Source organism: Pungitius pungitius, chromosome 17 (genome assembly GCF_949316345.1).
Source record: "Pungitius pungitius chromosome 17, fPunPun2.1, whole genome shotgun sequence".
Lineage (NCBI taxonomy): Eukaryota > Metazoa > Chordata > Actinopteri > Perciformes > Gasterosteidae > Pungitius > Pungitius pungitius.
Genome location: NC_084916.1, coordinates 11235410 through 11245378, shown reverse-complemented (window position 1 = coordinate 11245378; position 9969 = coordinate 11235410). Strand labels below are relative to the sequence as shown.

At 43.6% G+C, this 9969-nt stretch overlaps 1 protein-coding gene across 1 annotated transcript; it reads right to left on the bottom strand.

The window, feature by feature from the left end:
- LOC119218727 (homeobox protein NOBOX-like) lies at positions 1-6811 on the bottom strand. The gene is made up of 9 exons (XM_037473325.2): positions 6681-6811; positions 4901-5637; positions 3608-3770; positions 3424-3530; positions 3093-3244; positions 2870-2985; positions 2282-2549; positions 1419-1723; positions 1-877 (listed from the first exon to the last, which is right to left on the bottom strand). The coding sequence occupies exons 1-9, from the start codon at positions 6712-6714 to the stop codon at positions 432-434; spliced, it is 2328 nt and encodes a 775-aa protein (XP_037329222.2). The 5' UTR covers positions 6715-6811; the 3' UTR covers positions 1-431.
- Between the last annotated feature and the right edge of the window lie 3158 nt (positions 6812-9969).

The following is a 9969-nucleotide window of genomic DNA, read 5'->3' as shown; positions in this document are numbered from 1 at the left end:
CTGTAATCAAGGCTCATGGGTGTGACTGGGTTCAAAAACTTAATTAAAAATGTTTATGATTTGTGAACACACATATATACCGAAGAGGATGAGGAAAACAATTACGCTCGGCTATTAACCCACCTCCCACGCCCCTCTCAGTCGGGCTTGTAACTAAATTGTCTCAATAAAACACTGTTCCCTGGTGCAATGAAATGTTGAATAATAATATGATGATGGAGACTGTTATTTAAATCAAGAGAGTTTAACGTAAAAATAAAAAAGGATTGGCAGAACAATGTGCATTTATTGAAGTCAAGCTAAATGCAGCTTATAATAATATTTCAACCAGCATCCTAACAGTAATACAAATACAGAAATACTCCCATTTACACAGGCTATATCAACACCGATACTTTGATCGCACTCTCTCACACAAACATAGTTAGTAGTCAAAAGTGTATGGGGGAGAATTCGCATTGAAAGTGGCTGTGAATCTCTCGAGGGCTGTCATACTCCATTTTGGCACCAGGGGGCCCCGGAGAGCTGTCTGGAGAAGCAGGGCTGACCTGAGAAGACAGCAGGGAGGCAGCTTTGGCCGGAGTGATCTCTGCTCGGAGGCGAGAAGGCCGCAGGGTGGACACTGGGGGGAGGACGGTGCTGCTGCTGCTGGAGTTGTGCGTATGGTTGTGTGATGAGCATTCAGAGGTTACATGCGAGGAGCCCTGGTCCCCCTGGGCGAAGAAGGAAGGTGGAGGCAGGGTGGTGGAGGAGGGCTGATGATCTCGAGCACCTTCCAAGCTGCCGGGGTAAATTGGAGGGCACGGAGTCCGCTGGTGTAGGGCTGGTTGACTGTACAGTCCGCCCCACGGGTACGACTGGTACGCGGTGATCCCCCCTGCAAGGAAACACACAGGGATGAGAAAGCTGAGCTGGATTAGATGTAATGCAGCTCAGGAGCAGGACCACGCCTCAAACACTCCACTTCCTGTCATACTAAAAATGTCTGCTTGCCAGCGTACCTGTTCGTTACCGTTTTTCTGTGCCTCTCTGAGGTTCCCCCATTTTGCTCTATCATTGATCCCCAAGGCGTCTCCAAAGCCCAGGAGCTATTGTGTCTCTTCCCCAAAGCCTTTCCCATCCCGCAGTAATCATCCTGCTCCTCCAAGCTCATCTGCCAATCTCTGCTTATAAGTGTAATATTCAATAAACACTTTTACCGGGGCGTCCCAGTGCCTAGGCTGAATACTACTGAATAGGAGCTTTTCATTTTTGTGAAAATGCTTAAATAAATACAAATTATTCATAGATTTATATAAATAAGTTAAAAGTATTCCTCAATTTTTGAGCAGACTACGACTAGACGCTGAGCACTTCCAAGGCACGGATGGATATGATTCAAATATAAATCAACAATATAAAAAAAAAAAAGGACTCACCGCGATGACCTGCCGACTGCAGAAGTATTTGTCCGGTGCTCTGCAAGTAAGCGTGGCTTCCCGTCGAATAGGTCACCATCCCAGTGGAGTTTCCTCCGGGGCCAAAGGTCAGGTACGAGGTAGGGTTGGATTCCGGAGGGTTGGGGGGGAGGTAGGGGGAGGGGGTGAGGTAGGTCATGCAGGGCAGAGATGCTTGAGTTTGGTGCTGGGTGGAGGAGTAAGAGGTCTGCAGCTGGTAGGAGAGGGGGTTGTTCTGCTGGCCTGAGGTCAAGAAGTCAAACTTCTCCCCAAATTCGAAGAAAGAACTGAGGACAAAACAAAGAAGAGCCTGGTCACAAACACACACACCTATATATATATATATATATATATAGCGTGTTTCTACAGAGATTGGTATATCTTGCATACTCAGGTACTTCCATTTATCTCAGACAGTCCGTCTTTACATGACTGTCCTCCAAAAGGTGATACATTACATTTCTCTACAGAACTGTGACTGTGAACCGATCAAAAAAAATCTTTGTTGAGAAGTTACAAGGGCGATTTTTAATTTGGGAGAACTGAGCCTTTAAGTCCCTTACCACTCATTTTGTTATTTGTCTTTTCTTCTTTTTTTAGTGCTGTGATTCATCATTGTAGTCTAACAAACACATTTTTTCGCTCATGATTTCTCAAATATTTCACACCGGCTGAAACCGACTCTCCTCTATTACAGCCGCTGTCTAAGGAATCATTATCGCAGCACGTCACAGGATCTCTGCTCCTGTTCCACAGCCTCTGTCATCGCGTGTACCCCCAGGGCCCTGCTCAAATCAAATCACCCGCTAGTGTTCAAGTCGCTGTCGGCTGCGAGTGGAACTGACCAGGCGTCAGTCTGCAGTGACTGGGCGTCGCGGTGGGCCAATGCGGAGCCCCCCTCCAGGGCGTCCAGGAACAGAGGTGGGGTGTGAGCCAGGGTTTTAAGGAGAGGAGGAGGAGGAGTTGGGTTTGCAGGGTTGTAAGCCACTGGAAAAATAGGGAGACTGGCTCGACGCAACGGGGGAGGGCTCGGCAAGGGGCGGGGGTGGTACTCTGCCAACCCCCCCTGAGAGGAAAGCTGGTGCTGGCCCACATCCCTCCCTCTGGGTTGACCTTGGAGGGAACACATGAGACAAAACATTGGTCTGCTTTCCTGGGGAATTGTACAATCTCAACATGCAGGTTGAATGTCCACGGAATTCAAAGCTCAACTCTTACACACACTTTCCCTTAGAAATACACCTTGTCGTTCAGAATGGGAAGACTGAATTTTGTGGCGATTTCGTTTGGGTGTGAATGTGGTGGTTTGTGCCAAACGACAGTTCCTCAGAAACCAAAATGATTTTAAATAGTAACTGTGGAGCACAATGACCTCATAATGACCAGTACATTTGCGAAAATAAATTGCGTAAATGCAAAGTGGATTTCAACACCTGGGCTCGCCAGAAGGTTGTTGTATGGGGGCGGAGTCTGGTTGGGCAGGTTGGGGAAAAAATTTGCTGCAGGGGCAAGCTGAGTGGCACAGTGACTGGAAAAACAAGGTCCCTTACTGGAAAAGAGGAAAAGACATGACTTACTACATGTCAAGATATCAATTCATGTTAAAATACATTTCATTTGCACCATTTAAGGGGATACAGGCAAACAACTGAAGACCTGCTGGGGGCCAGTGAGGGCAGGGTGGGATTGATGTGGTGATGTGGGGGGCTGCTTCTGCTGCATCCAACTTTGCTCAGTCTGTGGTCAACTCTTGCCGTATTGGATCGCTCCGCCTTCCTCCACTTAGCCCGGCGGTTCTGAAACCAGACCTGGTTCACAGAATGTTGCAGAGAGAGACAATGAAAGGGCTTTTAGTGAAAATGACAAGAGGGTGGTGCAGGGAAATGGAAGGAAACGGGATGTCGGAGCGGAGGGGCGGAAAACGTCAGTCCCCGTTTATTCATTTGTGTTTCTTCCAGGAGGCAGGTAAACGCTAAAAGAGTCTAACCATAATCCTTTGCGGTGTGACACCAACTGACGCCGCGATGACTTTCCTCTTCTCTGCGTCAGGATAGTGGTCCCCCTGGAACAAGGCCTCTAGGTGGTCTAACTGATCTGCACGCACAAAGTGAAGGTAAACTATTTGCATAGTTAAATCTGAGCACACCTGGCCAAGCGGTCAGTAGGGTTACCGGTACTGTAGAGTGTTCGAGTTTTCTTCTTCTGTGCAGGGGGAAGCATGCAGTTGTCCACAGTTTCTAATGCCGGCAGCAGAGGGACGCTCAGAGCGCGGCCTTGTCCCCTGCTGCTGTAGCGGATGGAGCGTCGGGTGGAGTGGACCTGGGTTATCTCCATCTGCCGGGAACCAGATAAACTTTTTCTTGTCTCAGTCAAATTCAAAGAGGAAAATAAAATGATTATATACCTAATTAATTTCCAGTGTACCTTTTGGAAAACGGGGAAGGAGTAAAGTTTTGCTTGGAAAAAGCTTAAACAGTTCATCAACTTTCAAAGATGATGATTATTCTTTTGCAGTCAATCAACAATTGTTTCAGCTCCACTTACATTTAATTCAACAGGTTGCTCGTTCAAGATTTAGTTTTTGTAAAGAGTGACGTTGAGCCCCGAAATCTGGGTAAATTAAATGCCTTGTTGTTATGCTCAGTGTATATATAAATTATATTTATAGATCCATTCTGCCATTTTTGCAGCTGCGTCATTAATATTCCAGAAGGTTGTAGAAATGCATAATAAATACATGTTACACAGTAATTCTATACAAATTAAGCATTATTAGAAATTTGGAGAATTTGCCAACGCGTCGGTAATTATTTTGTGCAAGTTAGAGACCTGCGCCAGCACAAAGACTCTACCTATACGGGTCCATGTGGGATAAGTGTGATGACATACTACTGAGTGGGCCGGTTGAAAATGAAGGAACATTAAAAGTAAAATGTCTTCTTTGTTAATCCTCCAAAATGATCCTTAAATCTTTTCACACCTTAGAGAACGTAATTCATATTTTATTGCTGTATCATTCACAAATGACACAGATTATCCACACATTTGCTTAGCGGCAACCTTTGGGTCTGAAAAGTGAATTCAATAAGGAAGGTCCTTAAAACCTGCATTCTCTCTACCAGCTGGCAGGAGGCGACTCCTGCGGATTCAAAAAGTATTTTGATTTTAAAGAGGTCCATGAGAAAAATACTCTACTTCTCATTTTGCTTATTACCCCTCAGTAAGCATTATTAACACACGGTTATGGTCTCAATCTCTAGTTCGTCTTCTGTTCATTTTTTAAAAATTATAATTTATTTAGAGTAAAATAGACCATAAAGCCAGGTGTGCTTTAGTCATAGTCTATATCGACAGTCTATGGTGCTCGCGTCTTTAACTGCAATCATCACATCACTACCGTGCAGGTACAACAAGGTTCCCCATTAACTCCCAGTGATTGATGAACCATGTCCATCTATTCTCACCTCGAGCGGCTGAAGGCCCTGCTGGTGGACATGGAGAGGTGGAGGAGGGCTGTGAGGCCTTTTTGTCCCTTCGGGCTGAGGAGGTGCAGGTTGGATGGAGGCTGGAGGCTGGGAGGAGTGCGGCGGGGGGAGAGGGACATGCGTCCCCGGCCCCTCAGAGTCCAGGTGGACGGGATCCGAGAGGCCACAGCTGTCTGTCAGTCCAACGGGAGGCTCCGACGGAGACAACCTCTCCTCAGAGTTCACGGCTGACGCCTCCTGTGTTCGACTCTCCTTCTCCACGAACTGCTCGCTAACATCTTTTAAACTTCTCCTGTTTTTTACCCGCTCACTTTGCTTCCTCCCTCGCCGCTTCCTGCTCTTTTTCTTTTCGTCCCTCTCCTCTGGACTTCTTGTATCTTTGTCCTCTGGCTCTTCAGCGATTGTTTCCTTGATGTTCTCAATCTCGTGTTCCACCTGAACCTCCTCGGTCTCCTCTGCTCCACACTTACTCTCTGGGTTCGCCTGCTCCTCCTCTTCTCCCTCTGCTGCCGTCCGCTGCGTTTCTGACACAACAACTTTCTTTTCTTTATCCTCATCCCCCTGTTCTTGGTCTGCCTCCACTCCAGCCTCTTCATCCTTGCTCTGATTAAATCCTTCCTCCTCTTCCCCTTCGTCCCTCTGCCACCTCCTCGTCCTCCTCTGGTAAATCTTTGTTTCCAAATCCTCCAGTTCCTCACACAGAAGGCGTGAACAGTCTGCAGTGGAGTGAAGTGAGAGTTGTCATTTTCATTTAGATAACATGAGGTCGGTTATGTCCAATTTACCTCTAATATTCTTTGTTTTGATGAAAAACCACCTAAAGAAGATTCATTGCATATTCATTCAGATTCATAGTTAAATCACCAAATCAGCTTCTGGTACTGACTTAGTAATGTCTCTTTTATTCTCGCTTTTAGTCTCAATTCAACTGAGTGAGTCTGTCTATTGTTTTAATGCTCCCATTTGCTGAATACGGCTCCCTGAGGACTTTTTTTATTGGTATACTTATATTCTTTGTTCCCTACTTCTTTATGTGAAGGACATTGCGTTTTCCTGAGTGTAACGTAATATCATTTGATATATTCTGTAAATATAGAGCGGAGAGGTTTGGAGTTAAGTGTCTAGTTTAATAAAATCAGCGTTTTGGTTCAGGCACCTTTGACAGAGATATATTCCAATCAATGTGTTTAACTGCCAACGAAGTAGTGTCTAGTAAGAAATGGATTTTAAGGGCATTTCTCAGGGGTTACATAACCTCGGAGTACCACAGACAACCACTTACAGAAACCTCCTTTGAAGTGCCTAGGTATAAAAAAAGTAGTTGGGAGTGGCATCTTTCATATTGCATGAGTCATGCGACGACCTGCAGGTTCAATACCCCGGAGAAACGTCATCCTGCAGTGACTTAATTAATTTCCCAGCTGTGCGGTCGCGCGAGCCGCCTCACCTGCCCGCTGACGTTAATTAACTCAGAGCGGCTAGCTGCGGCTAAAGCGGCTAACCTGTCCCCATCTACCGACACCGGGTCGAGAATGTTAATAGCAGAGTTTTTAATTCCTGAATTGTCTCAGTGGAGCACAGAGAGCTGCATCTAACAGAGAAGATTACGAGCCTTAAATACACCCGGGGCGTTTTTTTTAAAGTATTTTAAAAGTTCGCAAAATGACACAGAAGTTTCACAAAGAAAGTCTTGAGTCGACAGGGGAAAATGGCCGTAGCGAGCCAATAAACCAATAAATGGCAGCTGGACTGGCCTTACCGAAATCTTCAGCCACGCCACAGTCCCCCTCCATTGCGACAGTCAAAACCAATAAACTTGTGCTAATAATCAATTAAGCGGTGCACGGTTACGAAGCGATTTGCTCCTGGGCAGGAGCCTAATGAGGTTGATTGATTGATTAGCCTCCCTCGGCGGCGTGTGACGCACAATTATCGCGTGAAGGTTGAACCGGAAACAGCCAATCAGTGACTAGAACGGCTCTGAACCCAATCTATTGATATCTGATAGAATGTGTCAATACAAACTGTCACCCTTTACCTCCAGTTTACATTGAGAAAAGTTGAATGTTGTGATCAATTAATATTTATGAATGCACATAATCAAATCCAGCAATAATCAACAAAAAAAGCACCAGTAAGCTTTACAAAGCTGCCACCTATAATCTTTATTGGATTGTTGTACACATGTCAACTTAACATGATTAATTTGTTAAAAAAAAAATTGTGGTGAAATAGAACAATATACTATGTGTCAATAGTGGAAAGTAGCTTTGTTTTCTCAAGTACTGTATTTAAGTTCAAATTGAAGGGGCTTTATTGTATTTGATGTAATCCTCTTTTCTTTGTTACATTTACATTTACATAATGTTAAACTGTATATAAAGTTATACAACTTAAGACGATACCTTCATTCTGAACAGATAATACATTATTATAGCTTGTGTATTGATGTTATTAGTATCAGTATAATAAATCTAATAATATAGGGTTATATTTTAGTCACAGTTATTCTGCAGGACGTCTTTTATTTTTGATACATTAATTACATCTTTGTTGTACTGGACTATTTTACATTGTCAAATTGGTATTTACGAGGCCAATGTGTGAGAGGATTGTAGCGTAACTTAAAAACAGAAAGCTCCCCTGGTTTCTCAAAAGCTTCCATTGTATCACTTTAATGTGCCATAATTATGTTAATCCTGCTGGGACTCGTGTGGAGCATCTCAATGAAGCTGACTGTTATTATCACAGTTATTTTCTGTAAGATTGGGTAGCCTATAAAAAATGAAAAATCAATGGCGCCTGCCATTAAAAATAATAATGCCACATGAATCGCATCACTATAAAAGATACTGGTTATTAAAAGATCTTTAACGCGTACTATGATGTGTTTTGAGTTTGCAGTGCAGGTTGACTGAACAGTTTATCACCTATGCGTTGCAACTTTTCAGATACTTTTATTCAGACTTGGCTGTGACCTAAAATCAGACACACAACTGAACTGAACCAATGCTATCAAGAAGTTTGGCCTTGTAACTCCTTTCGAACCTCAGTTGAAACCAAATTTTCTTTTTTATCCTGAGTAAAAGTCAGAAAGGACTGTGTTATATCTCGTGTTATATTTTTTTTGTCTTACGCCAAAAAACAAAAAAAAACAAGATGTATTTGCAAAAAAGAATACACATGAATCAACTCATCATCGGATATTCAGGTTCATTTCAGGTTGTCTTTTTTCAGTTGTTCCACACTTACCCACCAGATGGGGTACTAACTAGATCCCCAGGCACCTGAATCTTCTTCTGTCTACCCCAACTCTGCTGTTTGACTCCTCCCTCCCAAGCAGAAATTGCTCACATAAAACCCCCATCCTCCCCTGTGAGCGGTTTCCATTTCAGCAAAACGACTCAACGCCAGTACAGCTCGTTGTCTTTTCGGGATCTTCGGGAGGTTTTGGGAAGACTCCCATGTCCTCCTCGGCACCAGGTGACCTTGGTTTTCATCTGGTTTGATGCAGATAATATAAACTGAAGCCCCATTTCGAATATTGTGCTCTCAAATCCCCACAGACCGTTTATCTGATCACTTCATGAGTGTATTTTCATGCGATGGCTTAAGAAGAATCTCTGGCTGTATCTCCTAATGAGGGCCCACTGAGGTCAGCCAGTGCAAATAGGCTGGTTAGAGGCTGTAATCACACATATAACTAAGCACACACACGCATGTGTATATATATATATATATATATATATATATATATATATGAATACATATATGCACACATGTATTTATATACACGGAAGCTTGGCCCCAGAGCGTATAGTGTTACTGGGTCAGAAGCGGTATGGGGGCCAAGCTGCTGGTGTGTGATAACACCCCAAGCGGGAGTTCCTGTCTGCATGCAAGTTCCCTAAAATGTATGCTGCTAGAATATATTGCCGATCTGAGCAGCCTTATTTTCTTTTTTTTAAATCTTCCATTCTGAGTGACTTTATGTTTGAGATCAGCCCAACACTAGGAGGAGGATGAGTCAAAGCCATGATGACATGAGGCCATGAGAATCCAAAGGGTCAGCCCACACAAAAGGTAACCGACACGCTGGCGTCTCGTGTTCTTCTTTGAGATCTCCGACCCTGCGAGTTTTCCCTTTTCACCCCAGCAAAGTGAGAACAAAAGGAATTCCATTTGCAATGCTCACAGCGTTGAAATATCACATGTAAATAATTCAACAATAGTGTGTCTCTCCAAAAACTCTGTGTCCTGGTTACTATGGTTTCCTCCAAAGACCACGCTGGCAACAGTTTTGACTGGAATCTAAGCACCAGTATCCAGGACAGTTGCTATTTCTGAAATGACCAAAAGAGGTTTGGTAAGGAAATATGTTGTAGTCAGGGACTCAATCTAGACATTTAAAAAAACTGCTGCTTAAATCAAGGACTGGATAGATGAGATGATTGAAGAGGTCAAAGGTACTTGCGTTAAAAAATACACAAACAGCTCTTTTTACAGGTACATGTGAGGATGGCAATAAGTAAGGAATAACTAACATTTATAGCCACACTTTATATTATACAGAAAAGCTTTTTGTGACATCATCTTTGTAAAATTGTTGGGATTAAATATGTAATTTAATTTGTATTTGCGTTTCACCCATTATCTACAGACCCGTATCTTTTTTTCATGGTCGCAGGAGGTTTATATCTGGCTATTTTAGTTTATATTGAGCTCACAGTGGTGCCTAAGTTCCTAATTGAAGTCAACCAAAATTGCCCAAACCGACAACTAGAAAATATTTTTCCAAGACAGAGGTGCTGGTTGGCAACTAGGTCTTTGAGAAAAATACCGAAGCTGTAATGGGTTGACTGGTGAGTGCACTGCACTCAAAGGAACAGTTTGACATTCTGCAGAAGGCCGGGAGTAAGAGTAAGAGGTCGATGCCAGCCGCAGCTCAGCATTAAGGCTTGAAACAGCTAACATGGCTAACAGCTAACAGCTAACGGTTGTCTTTGTCTTCATGTATCCGCCTGAATTGAAAAGAAGACAGAAGAGGA

What these genes read in the sequence shown, in the direction of transcription:
- LOC119218727 (XM_037473325.2), bottom strand. Translation starts at nt 6,714, where the DNA reads ATGGAGGGGGACTGTGGCGTGGCTGAAGATTTCG. An exon ending in TCACACCGCAAAGGATTATG is followed by an intron (nt 3,245 to 3,423) that starts GTTAGACTCTTT and finishes TCTGTGAACCAG; the next exon opens with GTCTGGTTTCAGAACCGCCG. An exon ending in CAACCTTCTGGCGAGCCCAG is followed by an intron (nt 2,550 to 2,869) that starts GTGTTGAAATCC and finishes GTTCCCTCCAAG; the next exon opens with GTCAACCCAGAGGGAGGGAT.